Source organism: Barbatula barbatula (assembly GCF_947034865.1).
Source record: "Barbatula barbatula genome assembly, chromosome: 21".
NCBI lineage: Eukaryota > Metazoa > Chordata > Actinopteri > Cypriniformes > Nemacheilidae > Barbatula > Barbatula barbatula.
Genome location: NC_136784.1, coordinates 15,459,026 through 15,482,329, shown reverse-complemented (window position 1 = coordinate 15,482,329; position 23,304 = coordinate 15,459,026). Strand labels below are relative to the sequence as shown.

General features: G+C 39.4%; 1 protein-coding gene across 1 annotated transcript in view; it reads right to left on the bottom strand.

The window, feature by feature from the left end:
• gabbr1b (gamma-aminobutyric acid (GABA) B receptor, 1b) overlaps positions 1–23,304 on the bottom strand; it is a 93,967-nt gene that overhangs the window by 45,097 nt on the left and 25,566 nt on the right. The window contains exons 3-7 of the mRNA XM_079484079.1: positions 22,141–22,205; positions 21,891–22,029; positions 21,619–21,804; positions 21,508–21,525; positions 3,712–3,872 (exon numbers count right to left, since the gene is read on the bottom strand). Coding sequence (XP_079340205.1) covers positions 3,712–3,872; positions 21,508–21,525; positions 21,619–21,804; positions 21,891–22,029; positions 22,141–22,205 — 569 coding nt within the window. The remainder of the gene's footprint in view (positions 1–3,711; positions 3,873–21,507; positions 21,526–21,618; positions 21,805–21,890; positions 22,030–22,140; positions 22,206–23,304) is intronic.

The window sequence follows — 23,304 nt, the reverse complement described above, 5'->3', positions numbered from 1 at the left end:
ATCCCATCAAGTCAAATCAACTGAAATGAAACAACAACTGAATGTCAATTGTAATGCAATATTGACTTTCTCAGAAAAACTAGGCCACTATGATGAATTAAAAGAAACATTTTGTTCTTAATAACAAACTTATTTGATAACAATCTGCTTATTATGAAACATTATGAGGTAGTTCTACGACACCCCGTAACTATTTAGTAAACAAAACAATACAAATACTAATATTTTAGTGCAATTGTTTAAAAACAACACTTGTTCCATACAAAAGGTATAGTTTCTATTCATTCATTTATTCATTCGTAACTCACTAGTTGAGCTGGGCTGCGATTCCCAATAGCATCGTAAGGCTAAGTGCATTGTAAAACCAATCGTACGAATCATCTTAGATTTACGTACTGTTTCCCAAATGCTTCGTAACTTACAAGGATCTATTGACAGAAATGCGATGTAATATACAAAACTATTTCTTCAAATGTTTATAAAGACCTCACGTAATAAACGTACCTTAGAATAAGCTATTATTACGAATTGAATTCTCCACGTTGCGAAGCCACGTTTTGTAGTCTACTAACTTACTCCTAACTGCTACCTTGCTGTCAAACGCCTTTAACAGCGTTGCTATTTACTGTTAGCTATGCAAGCATGAAATGCTTAGCTTTTTCATAGCTTAGACCACGCAAATACTAATGCAAATGAATAAAATAAGCGAAGACGACACGAGTTTATACAAGCAGCTAACTGGTTCCAGATAAACAATGACGCTCAAAACTGCTCCGTTACACAGCTAATATTACAACAACAACATATATTAGTTCTAACAAACACAAATCCAATGTTGTCAATCAATTCATCTCTGCTGGAAAGTGTTTATAATATTAAACATTGCTGGAAAGAGTTTATAATAATAAACTGACTTGTATCCTTCTTTTTATACTAATCCACAGACTCTTTATTTTATGTAATAATTACAAAACGCATCTCTTCAGCCGACGACATCTTTTTGTACTGTGGTGGCCACTGTCGTGTATCGAAAGGGAGGTGTCAGCGGAGCACTGAGAGATTGGTTCCAGTACTCAAACTCACAGCTAGTGGCCGCTATAAATCCCACTCATGACCTTTAAGTAGCATTTGTGTTTAAAGGAGAAACGGTCAAAATGGTAAGTGTTTTTCTCCTGCTGCTGTTTAGTGTAGCCATGATTTCTTTTGTGAACTATCCTCTAATCATTTAGAGGAACCATGCGATGAAAGATTTTCAGGCTGTTACAAACCTTATATATCACACAGTGCTCATATGTTCCCTTTATAGTTCATTAACGGAAATGTTCATATTCATAATGACCAAACACTGTGCTTATTATTATGTGCTGGTTTGTGTACTATAAACATTTAGTTTGGACCTAGAAAGCTAGAAAAATACATAGCCCCTAATAAAAACTTACTTGAAATTGCCCCCTCCACACCATCTAAAAGTGATATAAAATGTGGTTCAACAAACATTAATTTTGATTTAAACTTTTGGTTTTCCCTAGAACGTGCTAAATACATTGCAAAATAACAGTAGAAAAGTCCTATTTACACATAGAAAAAGTTTAAGACGTTGCACAAAAAATATGTTCAGCTACCACATGCTCTTTCGGAGAAAATGGAGAACGGTGAAATGGTTTAGTATTGATTTGTCGCTTGTAAGTTTTCATAATACCTGTTTTTCTGTGTAACCGCCCGTTCAGATTGTTCCCTGCCCTGCCTGTCTGACTTCCCTGCCTGGTTTTAGTTATCTTCTAGTGTTTATGACGTTGTGTCATGTAAGTTGTTTTGGTTCTTGTTCTATCGTTAATCTTGTCTATTAAGTACCCTTGTTTTATCCCCCTCTTGTGAAGTGTTTATTTTTCAGTGTTTTATTTTAGTCTCGTCAGTGTTTTTCCCCATCGTGGGTGTTTGTTTTATCCCCCTGTAATAAAGTCTCGTCTTCCGTACCACCGCTGCCTTGCAACTGGGTTCTTCCTCTCTCTGTCACACCCCCGGTCGTGACGGACCCTGACAGTACTCTAACTTTTGCGGGGTTTTTTGTCTTCATCAGTAGTAAAACTACGGCAGCCACAAATTAACCAAGGATTTTCGATATTGAGTTAACCTGATATTTGTGATAAAACTCTAGTTACACAAAAGGTAATCAATCTGCCCCAAAAACATGTCTACTTCACTTTTGTAATATTAAAACTATGGCTAATTTTCCTGAGTGCTCACTGTAAACATTGTTATAACACCACTTCTATTTTGAAGTACACACTCGGTCACAGTTGTCTATCCACATTCAAATCGCAACACAAAAAAACCCTAAAATGCATTCATGACCCCACGGCACACATTTTAAGACTCTGGGCTCTGGGGAAATCAGGCACTGGTCCAGTACATGCTAATAAGCCTGTCCCCCTCATACCAGCCAGTCACCCAGCGAGGGGTCAGCCTTCCCTGCTCCAATCAGAAAGAGCTCCACGGGTGCAAGTTTAATGATCCTGCTCTTTCCGCTGCTCGGAAGGGAAGATTTGGGTCTCAATACCTTAAACCCGACTTGGATGGTGATTTCCCGCTTGCCTTCCCTCCTGATTACACAGTGCTTTTACGCTTTCTAAATGTAGCTGTCCGTGGTGCTGAATTGAAATCAGTGCCGGTCTGTGTGTGTGTGTGTGTGTGTGTGTGTGCGAGTATTCGCTCTGATCCACAGGGGTCTTGAGAACATCTACCTAATGTGCTGGATCAGAGAAACTCCTTCTGGATCGGCTAACATTGAGAGCAGCCTTGAACCGCACTTCATGTATTCGCTTAACAATGCGCTGGGTGACACTGACCGGTTAATTATTTGTATTCATCCCTGTTTACGCAGCCGTTTCAAAGGGCCATACACGCTTTTTTCCTTTTCATAGGCCTTATGTGTTTGTTTGAACAGCAGTGGTCTTGGAAACTGTTGTCATGCCAACCTCCACCCCCAGTCTTTCCTCCTTCTCCTGTATCTTTGAAGCGGGGTTCCAATGCAGACCCGTTCCGACCAATCACGGCAAAGCTCTTAGCAACACAGAACAGTCACAGGGAATTAACTGTTTGCGGTCTGCATGTATCTGTGAGTCTTCGCAGTCTGAAATTCTCACTTGCTCTTTCACTTTCTGTGTGTGTGTGTGTGTGTGTGAGAGAGTGTATGCATTGGCATCTCCAGTGCGGGGGAGGAGGGACGCAGGTGGGATAGATGGAGAGGAGCAGAGGAAGAGAGAGAGAGTCAGGCAAACAGAAAGATATGGTATATTGAGAGACTATGAATATATTTTTGCGAGCCAACCTCAGGTGATAGCAGAACTGATAAATAATATGATGCTCTCAAAACATTCCTCCACGCCGCTTTAATGAAGTCATACTGAATCGAGCACAAATTGCAGTTTAAACGACGAAAACAACATTTTAGTCCACCAAAACATCTCAGAAGTGTAAGTATGGCCATTGGCATACTACAGTTGACCCAATAGAGACTTACTGCTGCATTAAAATGTACATTTGCTCAGAAATCTTCGAGCAGCCAAGAATAATGACACACACACGCTGTTTGAACAAACAACATCAGGTCAACACTCTCATGAAATGACTAGTCCAATGCACTCTGAATACAGTATGCTTTACCATCAAACAGTTCACATAATGGAAAGTAATTAAGCAGCGCTCACTTACCATACTGTCGTAGTGGATTAATTCAAGCTCATAATCCGGTAGGATATCCGTTCTCTTGTTCACCAGATCCAGGGCCATTTGGGCAGAAGGAAGACATGCTTGCCCGCCCGGCCATCCGCCGCTCATAGGGAACAGGGCTCCGATGTAGAGTTTCTTCTTGCCTAGAACCGGGCAGGACCAGGACAATAGTAAAGTGAGGGTCGCCAACATGAAGTAGAAACTCATAGCCAAGCGCTGTCCATTGTTGTGATGTTGCCAGGATAGTTTGGCCATAGTGGGAGTTTATGTTCCTGATATTATTTTACATGAAAGGCAAAGCTGGATGTGTTTAATAAAAGATGGATTTGACTTTCAAGTATTTTGGACAGTGTCAAGAGAGGTGAACTACCTTAAACAGGACACTTTTAAATGCACTATTAATGTTTTGTTATTGTTGTGTTTAATGAGAAAGCATCGATGTAGATTCAAAGACATCTGGTATCATTGCTTGTTGATTTTTCATATTTTCAAGTTTCATATTTATTTATAGGATCTGAAAAAATAAACTGCGTGTGTTGAATTATAACACAATAGCGCGCTATTAACGTCGTGCGTTCACTGGTGACTGCGCGCAAGTACCTTGCCTTGATTTAAAATGTTTTGAAAGCATTTTTAGACGGTGTAAATATTTTTAAATAGGTAAATAGTGAAATGTCCACATTAAAGTCACAAAGCCAGCTGTACGCATTGTAAAAGTTAGACAGAAATAAACCGCGCTGATGAACAGCAACACGCAACAGTGCAGGCTACTTATATGGCGATGCCTTTAACAAACAAAGATCGCTGTTTAAAGGAAAAACAAAGCCAGTTCCTCCCTAGTAAAAATAGTTTTAGCCACATGTACTCACGCTTCTCCTGATACCCGGAACGAATATTTCAACAAAACGCGCGTTACATCTTTGTTTTTGGACACCGCAACGTTACGCACGGTCCACTTTCATCCTCTGTTTTCCGCGATAGGTTAAATGCGTAATGACAATCGACGAATTCGCGACGGACAACGAAAGACCGATATTGTCGTTTTGGCTGGCTGGTATAATATCTAGTAAGCAGGAAACAAAAGAGACGAAGTGCGGTGTGCGGTGCGAGCGTGTGCGGGATGCAGGATGCAGCAGAGAGACTGATGGAGAAACACAATGTGCTGCGTTTATAGAGAGAGTAAATGGGGAGGGGGGCTCACTTTCCTTCTCCGTTTCACAGAGCGCTTTGAATTTGCAATCCCTTAACACAACCTCTCGTTTATTACCCCCCTCATCCTCCCTCCAGCTCTCAAACCATTCGCCTGTGATCCTTAACCAGAAATGAACACCGTTCGCCTTCTCTCATGGTCTCTGCCACGCACGTAAATTACGCACGCAATTTAATTATCAATGTGGTTATCATCTTCCATATATAATCATTTCTCCTCTCTTGCAGACACACAGAATTACATATTTACTGTTTCTGTGTGGCCGTCACTAGTTCATATTCATATGCCAGGCAATGTAAGGATCGAGTCCTTCCAGCATCATTAGGCAGATTCTGCTGTACACTACATTACTGTATGAATCACACACTCTGTTCCTTTCTCCCACACATTTTCATCTCGTTCCAATCGTCCAGTCACCACGTATGCACACATATCCTCCACCTTACAGGAAAAACAATGTGGTAAACAGCGTGCGCTCGTGCTACGGAGAGAAACTGCACTCTTCAATAATGCATCTCCAAACTGATGGATTGTCACTGATCTTGCATTTCTCCTAGCTCACTCGGCATCTCACTCGCTTACCCTTTCCCCGTCCAAATGTTTTAATGGTAACACTTCACATTAAGGTACCCTTTATAAAGCATTTATAAGCTATTTATAAAACATTTATAAAAAATGTCATTATTGGTAGATAAGTCATCTACAGATGCATTATGAAACAGTTATAACTGCATGAACAAAAAGAGGGATTCTTACGAAGTACCTGCCAAACAGTGAGCCATTTTAAACTCACATGTTATAAATGCTTAATACATGACTTTGTTCATTATTTATTTGACCCGAAAGCCGAATCATTATTATCTTGATGTTGTTTGCAATACAGTGGCCAGTCTGACAGCCTATAAGGTGTTATGTTGTTTTTCTTATACCTGCTCACTATTTGTTAGCATCCCCCTTTTTATTCATGTAGTTATAACTGCTTTATAATGCATTTGTAAATTACTTATTAATAATCAATGAACACATTTAGAAATGCTTCATAAAGGGTACCTTAATATATGTGTTAACTTTTTTATGTATTCCTTCAAAACTTCATTATCACTGCATGTTCTACACATCCAGCAGCTTCAGTGACACATTCCTTCTCTCCTTAAGTTTATAGAAATGTATGTGTTCATCTATTTGATATCCTTCCCTGTGTTTTTCCCTGCCCACTCTTGACGGATCGTGCAACTTCTCTCGCTGTGAAAAAGCTCAGCGCAACCTAGCTTACCCGGTTACATCAGAGTGTTCCTCAATGGTAGGGTTGACATGGGCCATGATCAAGCAGACTGCAATATGAATAATGAAAACCCAGCCAGAAACAAAAGATATGCTTGCGCTAGGTGCCTCAGGAATACACTTGAGAATGTTACAGCATATATTTCGCCAACGTTTATGCGCAAAGCTGATTAGAAATTCTGGATTGTTTTTAAATGAATCACTTCGCAAGCGGCGCACTGTAGGCGAAGTGCTCGGTCGAACTGGAATGGCTTCAGAGGTTTGGTCCCCCTCTGAAACAGTTCAGATTTCCACATTCTCGCCAGAATCAAAACCCAGAGGCGCTGGTTATATATCAGAGCACTGGTATTGGCTTAGCAGCTGCTGCGAGTGGCCTGGGGTTGTGCCAGAGATGAAATACGCTCCTAACTGCAGCCCAATGAAAAGGAACAATTAGTCTCAAGGGTGGCGATACCGTTCGATTCTGGACCATTAAGACTCGGAATGAATCAGATGGACTAAAATCACAGTCCATGTGTCTTCGCATTGGCTTCCTTAACCAATTAAAACTGATGATTAATTCACGCCTTCCATTAATCACACTTGTTGATTTGAAAGAAACTCGAAGTGAAATTGTTGTCAGCATTTAATCACGCTCATGTTGTTCTAAAGACATATGGCTTTTAATTTTCTATGAAACGTGAGCTTTAATTTAAAGGTTTTTCGTATAATTAAAGTGAGGACAGATTCTGTCAAGTTACGGAGAAGCAATCACCATAAAATGGTGCTCCAAGTGACTTGTGCATTACAATCCGACTCCTGACATGAGAAACAGACAGAAATGTAAGCCATTATTTCACTGATAATCTTTCACCGTCGACCTTTAAAATGGCATCTTTGAACTTGAGAACCGGTTCGGTTTGATTTGTGAGCATATCATTCAGTTTGGTTTTATGAAGTGGATCCACTGGATCATTAAAAAGAACCAGCTCATGAATCAACACTACTGCTTTCCTTATGAATGTGGCAAAAAGAGGAACAAACCTGTTAAATAAACCTTTAACATCCGAAAAACCTTTCTGCTTCACAACAGGTTCTTTGTGGTTAACTAAAAGGTTCTTCAGCTATAAAAAAGAAGATTCTTTGAGAACCTTTGACTGAATGGTTTTATGTCATTGTTGTTAAGATAAAAAAAAACTTTAAAAGGATAGTTCAACCAAAAATAAAAAGTATGTCTTAATTTCCATACCCTCGGTTGTTTCAAGCCTGTATACATTTCTTTGCTCTGTTGAACACAGAGAAAGATATTTGGAAGAATGTCCGCAATTTTCCCGACATTATTCACTATACCATAATAGAAGAATTTAGGAAAGCAAACAGTTCTGGGGCACCTTTGACCACCATTAAATATTTCCTACTATGGTAGTCATTGATGTCCCGTGAACAAAGTAGTTTTTACAGGTATGAAATTACATTAGGGTAGGTCAACGAAGACAGAATGTTCATTTTTGGGTGAACTATCCCATAGGCAACTTTATTTTTAAGAGTGTGGTGGTGAATAGGTCATAAGGACCAAGTTTATATTGCTTGTTTTGCCGTTTAACATCTTATAGCATGAATTCCTTCAAATAACATGGATTTAAGTCTATTGTGGATTATTTAGGGTCCGTTGCTAATTGTAACTGAATTATAATTTTCTCACCCATTGTTGGTTAAACTTAAAAAATAAAAATGTAAAATTGCAGAAAGTGACTGCAAATGTAGAAAAAGTTGGATGTAAAATAAGCTTAAAACGTATATCTATTACATGTACAATAACAAGAATGGTTCGACTAAGAACCTTCAATAACTAAATATCCTGGTTCTTTGGTGAACCAAAAATGGTTCTTCGATGGCATTGCTGAGAAGAACCTTTTGTATCACCTTGTGTAAATTTGTATGTATTGCTTATTCCTCTAAATGCAAAGATACAGAATGACGGAGTGACAGAGTAGTGTGTCCAATGCTTTCATTGAAATTAGTATGGATATCCGCACATGCTTTTTGAAAAGAATGTCAAGGTTGAAGGCGACTGGGGGAATACGAGGCAAAACTGCCTCTCGAGAGAAATCTCTCCGCTGTCATGCACAGCCCCGCAAAGCTGCAGCATGTGGGGGTCAGCAGCCCTGCCCCAAACTCCCTCTGCATACAGAAAGATCCAGCAGCCGGCTGCCGACGTCCCCGTGGGCCACCTTTCACTGTCTCTGCCAGTAATTCAGACACCTGATGCACTCCACTGCTAGCTTAATGGGGCCAATTAAATCACTCTCTCCGCATCTGAAGGCACGGATCATTTTAAGACAGCCATATCCACGCCGGCCGCAGGTTGGGGAGGAAGTCAAATGGGATCTGTGCTTAGATAACCGAGCAATTCGACGTCTAATTCAAGTTTAAGTGGTGTTGCGGTCAGATCTCACTGTTGCCAGACAGATCTGAACGATTGTGATAAGTGCTCGTGACGGCTGAACCTTAAGACCCAAGCAGAGTTCGTCTGGTGGCAAATGCGTTGCAGTTACATTGAGATAACAATGGCCAAGTGCATGCTGTGTATTCAGGTGATAAAGTACAGCTGTTTTGGTTTCGGAAGAAAACCGATGCCAGTCCTCGTGTGAAGGATGGCAGCTCTATGGCCATTTAGGATCTGCATCCACACACAAAAATTAAGTTTTGATATATGAACGGTAGAAAATTTACAAAATACCTTCATAGAACATGACATTTACTTAATATAACGATTTTTGGGCATAAAAGAATCGATCATTTTGACCCATACAATGTTTTTTAGCAATTACTACAAATATTCCCATGCTACTTAAGACTGGTTTTGTGGTCCAGGGTCACATACACACATTTTTACATATACTGTATATATTTATGTATTATTATGATTATGTATTCATGTGTTGTGTATGTTTGTTTATTATATATATACATATAAACATACACTGCACACATTATATGAACACAAGCATCCATTTTGGAATGAATTCATCACGATTAATCGTCTTTAAAAACACGACTGGAACTGAGCAATTTTTTTTACATGATGCCACAAAACTCGGCTGTCTGGATATCAGGTCATTAAATAGGAGAGAAATGTCAGAACATATTGAAAGCTTCAGAAACAGATAAATGAGCACTGTAATAACCCACCATCAAGACATATTGTCGAAGAAAATGACACACTATCAACTTCATTCGTAATACGGGCCGTAATTTAAAAAGCTGTGTCGATTCTTTGACCTCCACAGACAAGTGGAATAAGTGAAGTGACAGGTGGCTGCCGGCTAATGCTCATACAACAGAGACATGTTATGTCTGTGAGGTCACAGCGGGAAACCGTGATAGGCCGAGCGGTTGCCAGGTCACAGCTGGCCTGCTTGATTGGTTCTTGAGGTTGCCAGGTCACTGCAGGCAGCTGTGAGGACTGATATGCTTCATTTTCTTCAAGGTGCAAGTATAGATCAAATTCAGTCTTTAAATAAAATGAATGAATGAATGAAAGAAAGTTGTCTGAAATGATGCTCCCCTCCTACTTGGTTCCTCAACAGGCTGTCTGGAGTGAGATCTCAGTAGCGAGACACAGAGTTCCCTTTCATTCACCAGTAATTCTTTCATTTGCCTGCTGGAGAGTGCATCCTCCAAACAGATTTGTTACATTTGACACCAAATTTCATTTACTGCTAAACGCCCGGGTTCGAAATTGCATCGTCGCCCATTCCCCAGGCCTCCTGGAAGTAAATGAATTGGAGAACGCTAGGAGACAGATCATTCGGCTGTCAGAGATGACTGAGGAGCTCAGACGAGATCAAATAGAAGGAAAAAGCACCGTCTTTCACGACCGACAGGCATTAAACCACCTCTGTGTTTGTCGTTCTGATAACAGGCAATGAGGAAGCAAGATCTTTTCGCAGTGGTAATGCGTCGCATCGAGGGAGACGCGACCGCAGCCGCTGGCTGCTCTGCTGAATTGGAGTGTGAAATATGACCAGGCGTTGCTTAATAACACACCTGCTGTTTGGAACGTCTGTCCCTCTAAATTCTCCACCAGCCCACTGATGGTTAACGCTCCTGGCTAAGACGCGCCAAAAAACAACAGCATGGTTTAAAGCGCACAGTTGTTCTAAATTACTGTGGAACGCTGCTCGGTTTGGTCCGTCCAGTCAGGTAGAGTCTAATTACAGAAAACCATTATTTTGACGTACGGCAGGTAAATACTTTTTGCTGAGAAAATATTCTTGCTCTACAGTGTTGCCAGTTTGTTGCACTGCATGCTGCGTAACAATTGTTTTTGTCTTACGCTTGGTCTCCAATGGAAGTAATGACAATAAAGCAAGCTATTGTGAAATATAAATATTTCCAGACCATCTCTGATGTCTGCTTACTCCACCACCTCACCTTTTTCCCATTTTGGATTTAGTCACTTAGTTGTTTGCATGCCGCGACACGTTCATTTTTCAGGTTTTGCAATGACAACACCAGGAGTGATTTCTTTACGAATACAGGATACTTTTTCAAACTACACTGTTAATTCAAATAATAATACAGTAATTCCCTTTTAATTGTTAGTTGTATATAAAACAACGTATTGCTTTGAGTGATGCTAACAACTGCATAAACAGCACCACCATCTTCACTTACAAACAGTTTCATACACGTGTACAAAAGTTCTTATTGAAAATTAACAAAGGTTTAGTTTTTAATTTGTATTGCAAATTATAGTTTTGTATCATGTCACCATTATGATGATCAGGTTTTCCTTTAGTTAGACTCTTGACCATTGACATAAATGAATCGAATGAATTAATTTTCAGAAATTGCAGTGATTCACTCAGAACACTTACATTTACATTTAGTCATTTAGCAGACGCTTTTATCCGAAGCGACTTAAAAAGTAGGGGAAAACAATAGAAGCAATTTGTGCAACAAAAGAACAACTCACTTGACTGATAAGGAAAGAGTTTAATGACACAGATCAGCTAAAGTAGTCTGATTTTTTTTTACTTGTCTGGTTGAAATAAAATCATAGAACTGACAGAAAATAAGAGTGAGATGGAGACATTCATAATTGGTGTAACTGCTGTTCTAACTATTGGTGAAAGTTAATTAATGAATATATTACTGACACATTCTGACATCAACGCTTATCATACAAACCTCAACAATAGTGTCAAATCGTCAAAAGAATTCTGATCAACTGCAATGCATGCTGGAAGTCGTGGATGAGTTTTGTTAAACGTTGTATAGTATTGAGTTTGTTATTGTATGTCCAATTTAAAGGCGCTATGTGGAGATTTTAGCTGCATCTAGCGGTGAGGTTGTGAATTGCAACCGACGGATCACTGCATCCATCCTCCTTTCATTTGAAGCACTAAGGATGACACGTTTTTGCTTCTTTGCCAAAGGACACAACATATTTACGAAACGCGCTCTGTAGAGCAGTTTGTCCATTTAGGGCAACTGTAGAAACAACATGGCCACTTTTCATGCAAGAGTGTATGTAGACAGAAAAAGCTCATTCTAAGGTAATAAAAACCTAACGCTTCATTATGTAAGGTCTTTATACACATCTGACAACCCAGTTATGTATAATATTAATAGATCTTCCTTAATCCTACACATTTTAGGTCCACTTTACAGTGTAGTTTGTGGTTACTGCACTATTCACACTCTTTTCTCTAAATCTTTGTCTGACAGTTTAAGGGTCAAATCTTCATGACAGAAGATATTCGAATAAAATGATTTTGGTCTAAACTTAATGGGGTACATGCACACAGAGCGATCGCGTATTTCTGCTTAAATCGCACTAAACAGCTTGCCACATTTACATGCACTACCTCAATGCAAATAGCGTCTTATGCCCCAGTCATCCACAGTTTAGTTTAAGTAGACACTAAAAACACTGAAACGGTGCTGTGCTGTCTTGTCACTGTCATAGCAAACATGCAACATGTTCAGTGCAAATTTGGCTCGTTTTAGATTAACATGTGAACATTTTTTGTTGATCATGTTTGCAATAATTCATTAAATGGGTTTTTAAAACTGGGCGTATGTCCAGAAGACCAATGAAAACAAGTGCATTTTCACAGCCAATTCAAGTTTCAGGCCAAAAATTACTGCATCCACTATAACTCAGAACCGACCTACAAGAGAATGTTTGCATTGTTCCTTCCCCATAGTAAATTTTAGAAATGGTATTAGGAACTCAGAAAGGAGTGACATTGCTGTTTAGCCACAGTATTCATGTGGCCTAGTGTAAAGTTTCTGTTTTCCTCATCTTACCTGTGGCTTTATCTCCTCTCCCCCGGCTTCTCATTTAGCTAGATGTAATAACATTAATGTGATGTGCCATGCTCCAGTAAAACAATCTCTAATCTCCCCACCCGTCTGAGCAGAATTGGACCCACTCTGCTATTTCTGGCTATGCTATTCCTCATGTTTATGACCCATCTCTCACACCAAGCTTGCTTACTGCATTTTTGGGCACCCCGTGTTTTCCGGCCGTGATGAGTAGCATCAAAGAAAATTAGTAGGATTGATGCTGGTGTTTCCGGTAGAATTCGAGGGAGGGAAGACGACGATAAACAATTTAGATGCAATTGCATCAGCATCTTCCTCTTGCATGCGGCTGCAACGGAGTCATGCAGCGCGTAATGGAGATCCTCGTAAAAAACCCTATGCGCTAATGCGGCAGGAATAATTGCGAAACATATGCAAAGTTAGATCTTAAACACGCTTACGCCACAGCAGAAGTTAATGTGTTTGTTGCGACCATGCGATCGGAATTTTCAAATAGCCTTCGAGACGATTCTTGGATGCAAATCAATGGCCACATTATTGATACAAGAGTTTTACTGAGAAAGGGTTGAGGGAGAGAATAGAAAGGGGAATGGGGTGGAAAGCTGGGTGATGAGCTCCACTGGAGGATTAGGATGCTACAAGAACGATTCCCTCAAAGACCGCCCGCAGGTGAGCCACTTAACCTGGGCTGTGCTGATGATGAGTGGGCATGATGGAGGTGCTGGGGTTCAGCAGATACACCGATAAATCACTACGCTAATGATAGCGGCTTCATCCCACAACTTCCAGGCCAACCGCTGCTGGCTTACCGCATTCCAAGATGATTACTGACGTTTATGCGGACAGTGGATCGGATTTCTTGTAGGCTTTTTACACTAAGCTTTAACCTGAGTTATCTTCTGGGTTAATATCGGGTTAAATCCACCTTTAACCCCGGTTCAGAGGACGGCCACAGAATTATAATGTGGAACAGTGTTAGTGAGCTGTTAAGCAACAGACAACCACTCATAAACTGAAGGCTCGGCCCATTAAATATTCATGTGCTTTGTAGAGTCACAGAAATTGTGTTTACTTTCAGCAGAAACACCGTGGGAAGTCTTAAAAAATAATGAACGGCGATGGCAAGCACGCTTAAGGGTGTTTGGGTGCCGAATCTCTTTCTTTTCTAGACCTAGTTTCATAAAAACTTCCATGTAAATAAAAAGCTGTAATTTTCTGTCAGAATAAGAAACTGAAAATAATTCTTTATACCTTTCAAATGTATTACATTTTTGCTTGTTTTACGGTATTTACACCCAACTTGTGCATTTAAAACCTTTATCTCTAATAGTAATTTTTAAAAGCATTTTTTAATATGTAAAATCATCAGAATTCCATGAAATTAAAATACATTGTTCGCTCTTTCTAGTCGTTTTTTGCAACTGCTTTTATTAACCAACTGGTCTTGATGTCATTTTAGTGGATACCAGAGACACCACATGGGAATTTACCACATTACATTTCTGTCTTTATCTGTCTATATACAGTAAATTCATATTTTTTTTGCCATTTTTTGTGATCGGTCTTTAATAAGAAATGTCACATGTATTAATACATTTAATTAATAAACACATTCTATTAAACATAAACATAAACAAATTTTCAGTTTGTTCATTTTCACTGTTTCAGTTTTTTTCCTTATTTCCTAATATAACGCTATATGTCTTTAAGATGTTTGTTTGTTAATTTAATTACATTGTAAGATTATAATAGCAAATAATATATAAAAACAGAAACCGGGTGTGCTTCTGAACCAGTGTTTACTTCTTTTGAAATAGCTTATACAAAAACACCCAGAACCCCCTAGCAATCACAGTAGCAGCGATTGTGTTGTATTCGGCGATACGCTCACAGGTGCAGTTACAGGAATAAGACTGCAAACGCGCCTCCTTTGACACGCCGGAGGTGCGAGCCGTTTCTGCGATTTCAGGTCTGTCAATTCCGTGATTGTTCTTGAATTATTTATTAGTGCTTTTAAACCAAACGCTACTCTGAAAGTAAGGAGCAATCGAACCGGCCCATGTTTATTCTCTGCGATTTTGCTTGCTTGCTCCACTGCACACAGGTTTTATATGCACGTCGAGGATGAGATCACGAGCGTGGATGCAGAAGCACGTTCCAGGTTTATGTGGCCATTGCGGAGACACTTCAATTCAAAAGGGGAATTCGATTCAGATGGAGGCTATGAAATCCTTGGATGGCTATGAAATTCACACACGAATGGAGCGAACAGACATTTAAAGTATACAAATAAACACATGTAAGACTGACTTATCAAAACCAACTGCAACAAGCATGACACGGCAACTAAAATGCATTCACGAAGTGACCTTTTACATGCCGTGAGCTCTGTCAATAGGTGGCAAAGTCACAGCAAGACCTAAAGAGAGCGAGAGAAAGAGCGATTGCACTATCTCTGTGTGCATCCTCTCTTAATTAAAATCCTCTAATGCGGCATGCTGCATGTTGGGAGCAAACCAATCACAGCGCTTCACTCCAAACACCAATACCGAACAGCAGCATCTCTTAAGTTCTCCTCTCTGGAGAGCATCAATGTGCTTGTCTAATGACAAAAACCCACAACAAACACGGAACCTTCATTACACTCATTCTTGGCTGCCTATTTCATCAATCAATGAACCAAATCCACCCGTCTCACCCACTACGACCGAAGCGATTTCCAACCACAGCATCTATTTCTTTCAAATGGCCAGACAGTGTATTCAATGCCAGGACTTCAATGTCATATTTCCTTCACTCTAACAGTCCACTGTCTACTCAAACATTGGGTCGGGAGATTGTTTAAATCACTAAGTGTAAGTAATAAAGTTGAATGCGTAAATCTTTACTATTTGTTTGGTTGAATGATTCTTCCAATTGCAAGAACGACAATACGGGAGACATTTCATTACATCTATGCATTTGGCAGACTTCATTATCCAAAGCGACTTACGGGGCATTTAGCTTATAGGTTTCTTTTATCAGTATGTGTGTTACCTGGGATTGAAGCCATAAACTTTGTGTTGCAAACGCAGTGCTTTACCAATTGAGCTACTGGAAGACGATGAGACAAGAAATTACATTTTAGTCGCATCTGGTAATGGAAACTTCACAATTCTTTAGTAGAGGACATTTAGAAAAAAATGTATACTAATTCAAGTGACTATGTGATCCAGTCTGTGAAAACTCAAAGTCTCAAAATCGAATTATAAGATTATTACGAGCATCAAAGTATGGCAAATCGAATTAGCTTAAAATGTCCCCAGCGTTACTCGTCGTAATTGCATTTTTACTAGTAAGAATTAGAATGCTCTGTAAATTGTAAGGGGACAATTTAAGCTAGTTCGGCTTGCCATATCAAAGTTTAATTTCATTATGATTTCACATAGTATTACTTGGTCGTCATTAAAAATATCAAGATTATATTTTTACAGAATGTTCTTTACTTTATATAGGACGTTAGTAAATCACAAAAAAAGACTAGCTGGGTTTTTACAGATTGGGTCACATTTAATTGGCGCCAGACTAATTTCTGTATGGGAAAAGGAGGATTTTTGGCAGGCAAATATGGGTGCTTTTGGATAAAAAATAAAAAAGTATTATATGAGATGCTCTTTACATTGCTCAGCATTTGTAAAGCCAAAACAACTGAATGGTGTTATACGACCGGAAATTTGTCACCTCCAAATTCACCTCCGTCATCTTTTGCAACTAGCCCATTAAAGGACCAGTCAGTGATGTATAGTATAATCTAGTGTTTGCCAATTGCAACCAATGGCTCAGTCCACCGCTGACCCCTCCTTTTCGAAGCACTACAGAGGCTGAAACAAGGACAAAGATGTTGTCACGTTTTTTATTTTTTTGACAAAAGGAGATAACGTATTTACAAAATGTGCTCTGTATTTACGAAAAGCTTGTCCTTTTAGGGCTAACAACATGGCAAATTTCATGCAAGAGGACCCGCAGTCTATGTCGATAGAAACAGCTCATTCTAAGATAATTAAAAAGAATGCTTCATTATGTAAGGTCTTTAAACACATCCGACAACCTAGTTATGTATATTATATTGCATGTCTGTCAATAGATCCTATTTAATCTTACACACTGGTCCTTTGATATCTGCCAACTGATCTGCAAGTATTTTGATACATTCATAGATCAGCTCCCGAATACCAATAAATTAGTGGTTATATAAATGGTTACACTAAATATGGAGCTTCAAATATTTGGGAGTTCCAGCTTATAACCCACAGTAATCATTTATTTTTTAATAAACCAGAATGCAGCTCTGAATGTATATAAGCAGTGGGGCCACATTCATTTCCAATTAGTTGTGTGGTTTCACTGGAATGGAAAATGAGCTGCTGAAAAGCGATAAGTTGGATTGTCTGTCAAGCTGTGTGCGGCAGTGCTTTCTGCGACTGATAACAAGCGTAACAAGCACTCAGCAAAACATTAAAAATAACTCCAGCACTGGATCGCCACTCATTGAAACACCAACTCAACTGAACCTCTGCAGTACAACTAGAAATATTTCCACTGTATCAGACACATCTGTCGTGAGCTATTTTATAAAGTGGTGACGACAAAATTGTAGTTAGGACACGTCCCCGCTGTCCTCCACAGTCCCCCACCTTCCACTCTATCCCTCTGTGTAAATGATTTTTGTGAATTGTACTAATACGATCTGTAACAATGAATGCAGGACGTTTCAACATGTCTAACATTATAACATGTGCAGTTTTATTGAGACCAGGAGCTAGTTGCAGCCACAAACAAGTTATTTTACTATAGCAATTGGTTAAAGATGGGGTAACACGCAATTTCTGACAATCACATATTAATCCTGAAAACCTATACAGTAGTTTTGCATACTTTTTGAAGAGTATTTAGTTTGATCAAATGAATAAAAGGCAGATACAGCTGTATGATTATTGCTGCCACAGGCGGGCAGGTTGGACGGAAATACCGCACGAGCACACAATACATCATCGCATTATCCCCTCGTATTGTTTACATTATGCACGTACACACCGATTGCCAACAAAACACACCTGTACGAACCCTGGTGGAGTGAATCGAGCACAGAAATACTACGTTCAACACGTTGACTATGTTAAGCTTGAGAAGCCAGAACGTGTAACAGTGTAAAGAAGTCCAAATGCAAGAAATAGCATGTTACCCAGATCAGTGATCAGAATTGAATTAGACCAGTCTACCATATATGTAACTGAGAACTTATGACCAATCTTGAAGAAAAAAGGTAAATGAATAAGATATATAGTAAGAATAGTTTAAGCAGTTTATGCATCCGGCCCCAGTAGCAGTATTGCGGTGGTGGCTTAAGCTAAATCAAAATGTTAAACATGCCATTAAAACAGTTATGAAAACGATTCATAATAGCTACTGTTACATATTTCGATGGGCGAGTGAAATGTTTCTCATTATCTTAAAAATATCAAACCTCAGGAGTGACATAAAGTCATCCAACAGCAATGTGAACGATGTGATTAAGGGGTTTTACTAAGGGGTTTTAATGCACACCCTCCAGCCAATCAGAATCCAGTATTCAATCAGACCATGGTATAAAATATGAATACTGAATACAACTTGAGTTTTTGTTTGCTTTAAACCATTCTGATGTTGCTGTGTGTTGGCAAAGCACGGTAAATCAGCTTTATTGGGAAATATAGATTATTACAGCCGCTGGTGTGTAAATGATCAGGGATGTGTCTGTGATGAATGTGGGGGAGGAAGCTCAAGAGAGGCAGGTGGCGGCAGAGAATGTGCGAGAACTTGGAAGTGTATCTCCATCCAGGTAAAAGCTGTGAGAAAACACCATTTACTAAGTAGATGTAGCGCATAAATCATTCTCTACTCTCCTCATTCCTCCTAAATTGCTTTTGCTCTACTTGCCCATTCTCTCTCTCTCTCTCTCTCTCTCTCTCTCTCTCTTCCCACAAGCCCCTGCTTTTGTCTACCCTCTCTTTCTCCTTTCCTCTTCCTCGACTACTCTCTCTTTCCATCTCATTTCCTTTCCTTCATTTTCATCTTCCTATCCTCTCTCATTTCCTGCTGGTCGGCCTTCCATCACCACCCCTCTCTCCGAGCCCTGCTGGTGCGCAGACATCAACTGCCATATTGAGACAGTGACACCTCCATTAATCAATTTAGCAAACACCAGGGGCTGATCTGCAATCGGCGTCGCACGCACGCACAAATGCCAAAACCCCAGGACGATTCATTCACCTCCATCCCGATTCATTGAAGTCAAGGTCAGGCAATCTTGTTATGTCAGGTGGTGATGAATGCATATGTGATCTAAACTCATGATGGCTTGTGACACCCACTGTGCTCACCAATGTGAATTTAAGATGAATTTCTAATGCATGTCATGTGCGCGCGCACGCATGCTATAGCAGTGAGTTGCAGCTGTGAGTTTTCAAAGATAACATCAGTAAATATGGCTGTATTTTCAGTAGTCTCACTGCTGCCATCTTTTGACACTATGTCAGTATTGCATAAGTGTGGTTAATGTGTATTATGCTGCCACCTGGTGGTTAATTTGTGATTTACTGGCTTGTTGAACACTGCCCCCTTTGGATGGGATAATAAAACGTCATTTAACTCTTTCATTCAATTGGGAAATTGGATTGAGGCTCTGACTCAACAGTGCCACCAAGAGGAAGGGAAGAGCAATACAATCATTGGTTGAATTTAGACCTGAAGTGTTGCCAAATCTGTAGATTTTACATTAACATTTTAACGGGATGGTTTAGAAATAGGGATAGTTCAAATTACTCGCTCTCTAGTTGTTCCAAACCCGAAAAAGACCTGTGACGCCATTGACTACCACAACTTGATGGGTAAACCATGATAGCATTTTAATTTTAGTGTGGAGTATCTCTTGAAGATGCGCAATCGTAATTTTTTAGTGTTGGTATTGACTGTTTTTGTTGGTATTAACTTAAAGTTTTGACTGGCTATTGGGCTGTTTTGATCGGCTGTTACAGCAATCTGGCAACCCTGACTCTTTAAACAAGATAATAACTGAATGTTACTCACGTGTAACATGATGAAAAAATGCAGTGTTTTACAGCATAATACAGCATTTTTACGCACTTTCCTAGATCTGTGAAAACGCAGATAATTTTGACAACGTTGTTGTGTGTTTGCTTTAACATAAGTTAACATGCAATAGACTGATTTCACGCCGCCGCCATGTTGAAATCGAAAGCGAGGTATAGGTGGGAGGAAACTCCGAAGGACAGATAGACTGCAATGGTTTGGACAACCATTTACATTTATGCATTTGCCAGACATTTTACCCTAAGCGACTGACATTGCATTTTCCTATACATTTGATTCTAAGTATGTGCAATCCCCTGGGATCCAAACCACAACCTTGGCATTGCTATCGCCATGCTCTTACCACTGAGCTACATGTGACAATATAAGCATGGGATGCATGTCAAATACATAGAAACCAGTATGGCGTATGCAGTAAGTAGTAAACAAGTATTCTAATCACAAGGTCATAAGTCAGTGTTTCTTTTACAGTGCTCGCGCCCCCATTCCCAAATGTTTTAGAACTCCCCCGTTTTAAAACACCTTATTCATCAGTTTGTTATTATGTTAAAGGCACAGTTCACCCAAAAAGGAAAATTATGTCATGAATGACTCACTCTCTAGTTGTTCCACACCTGCAGGGGCGATTTTAGGGTCAGAGCTTTAGGGTTGCTGAGCACCCAATGAGCCCCATTGCCACCACCCACCCTCTTTTCACACAAAAACAAAAAATGTGTCTATTGAAAAATTACTTAATCATTTCAACATTGATTCAACAAACTAAAATCCAGATTCTTGTAAAAGACCATTTTTTTTTAGAATAACAACATTTCTTACTCCAAGTTTTAGTGGTGCTGAGCTTCTTTTTAGGGGTGCTTTTGAAAAAGGGGCTAGCTATGCCCATGCACACCTGTATAAATTTTTTTGTTTGGATGAACACAAAGAAAGATATGTGGAAGAATGCTTATAACCAAGTAGTTCTTGGACCCCATCGACTACCATAGTAGGAAAAATGGCAATGGTAGTCACAAGTGCCCCAGAACCTTTTGCTGTCCTACATTCTTCAAAACATTTTCTTTTGTGTTTTGGGGTGAACATCTGCAACATTAGGCTTGTTTGACTTCGCACAGACCGATCGGCATATGACATCACAGTTTAAAAAGTGCTTCGGGCTTAAAACTGGGTATGCGTTTCTGCGCAAGTGCTTAGTGTTTCTGTACACATCGCCGACTACTGTCCTGGCATGTGTAATACAATGTCGCTGCAATGAGACTTTTCTACCATGATCCAGCATGATGTCGAATGCTTTTTTCCTGCTATGATCTGCACAAACATAGTAGATTTGTTTGGTGTAGCTATGTTATTTTTCATTTAAAGTGATGGATCACCCAAAGATGAAAACTCTGTCATCATTTACTCACCCTCTTGTAATTTCAAACCTGTGTGACTTTCTTTCTTGCACAGAACATAAAAGAAGATGTTGATGAAAGCTGGGAACCGAAAGTCGGTAACCAAACAGCACTCGACCCCATTCGATTCTATTGTGCGGACACAAAACCAATGCAAGTGAATGGGGGCTAGTTTGCAACGTTTTTCTAAATATCTTCTTTTATGTTCTGCGGGAAGAAAGTAAGTCATACAGGTTTGAAATGATATAAAATGATGACAGAATGTTTATTTTGGGGTGCACTACAACTTTAAGTTTATACTATAGCGAAATTCTGGAAAATTATTTTAGCATTATAAGATTTTGCTGATTATTATTTCCTTCTACTGCAATGATGCACTGAACATTTTTAATGGTCAAAATGTCCTCCAAAAGTATTTCATCTTAAATGACAAGATAAAAAAATCCTTCTCACCTGTGTAATGTCTGTCATCTGTGAAGCAAGTCAAAGAGAAAAATGTTATATTATATTATACACAATAAATAAATAGTATTGTGACAGTGTGAAGGACAGGCTGATACTCACAGTGGCACACAGGTTTGGGGGAGTCCCACTTGCCCAGTTTATTGCACTGCGTACTGTTTCTGCCCACCAGGATGAAGCCCTCCAGACAGCTGTAGTGCAGTATGGTGCCCTCCACCGCCGGACCCGGCGGATGCACAGTTACTCGCCCGTTTTCCAGAGACGTCCACACCCTTGCACACGGGAGTACTGAGAAACACAAACATCATGAACCTCCTTCTAGGACATCAATGAAAACTGAAATAAATCTGAATAATGTTTAGTGTTGTACTTACAGCATCTGCTCCGCTGCTTGAGATCAGTCCAGGTGCCGTCCGGGAGACACTTTCTGACCTTCGGCCCCACAATGATTCTGTTTCCTCTGCAGATGTACTCGATTTCATAATCTACCGGCAACACCTGCACGCTACGGATCTGCATGAAGAACGAGAGCAGGCTGATGTAACCAAACACAAACGCTCTCCCAAACTCACACAGATCCACACATTTGTAATGAAGTTTAATAGACACACAAAAGCTCCACACCTGCTCTTGGGTCAGACCCCTGTATCTTATTCCTCCATCCCGTGGCGGTCGAATGATAGCACAACCTGAGACAAAAGACGGTAATCACAGTGATGTGTGACGGAGGCAAGGTTGTCTCTAAAATGGAAATATTACTATGAACACAGTTTTCAAACAAATTTACATAAGGTCTCGACATGGATACGTTTTGACCATTGTTACAAAAGAATACGTCTGTACAAAATAATACATCTATTGTTGACTATTATTTTGAAATTGTATGTCGTTTTGGGTTGCATTTCAGTGTTTAATTTCTCTGTGTTTCTCTGTTCCTTCACCTGTTCTTATTAGTTTAATGATATAAAACCTTCTTGTTTTGTTTATCAGTTTGTTGTTGGTTATTGTTTTTGTATATTAAGTTGCTATGTTGCTCTTTTCTGTTGTTATCATATTGTCCTTTTCAGATGCAACAATCAACAATATTTTGATAAAACTTTGTTTATTTTGTCTAATGGTTGATGTCTTTGTTACTTAAGAACAATAAAATGGATTTAGGATAAATTGAGTTTTTACAGATATTAATGCAAATTTTTATGTTGTCGTGGGCCAACACTCTTGAAAATAAAGGTTCGTAAAGTTTCTGTTGCAGCGATGCCGTAAGAGAACCACAGGATCTCGAAATAACCTTTTAGGTCTAAGAGTGTTAAAATATATATTTTTTTATAATCCGTAAAACCTTTACCCATCATACGTCCCATTTTGTGAAACAAAAATGTCCAGTGGATGTAAAAGGTAATATATAGTATTGTTAATCGTCTTTATATTTAAAGTGACAGCACTTCATGCCAATATTTCATTTTGCCTACAATGGTCTACCATGGTCTGTTTACAGTATTATTTCAGATAAACAAAATAAAATTAATTCTGATGCTTTTTTTTACAAATCAGTCTGACCCTCCCATTCAAGTCACTCTCTGGCAAAGTGGTCTGAACTTGATGCAAGCCTGTCTCTCATCTCTCTTCTCTTTTTTATGTCCTTTTTATGCGATCAAAAAGCAGAAAATATAAGAGAGCGATATTTGTCGTCCCGCAAAAAAAAGAGAGCAGAAAAGAGTGCAATATTTCCAGTTTCGTGATGAAAAGTCCACAAAAAAAAGGAAAAAACGCGATGCATATCATTTGGTT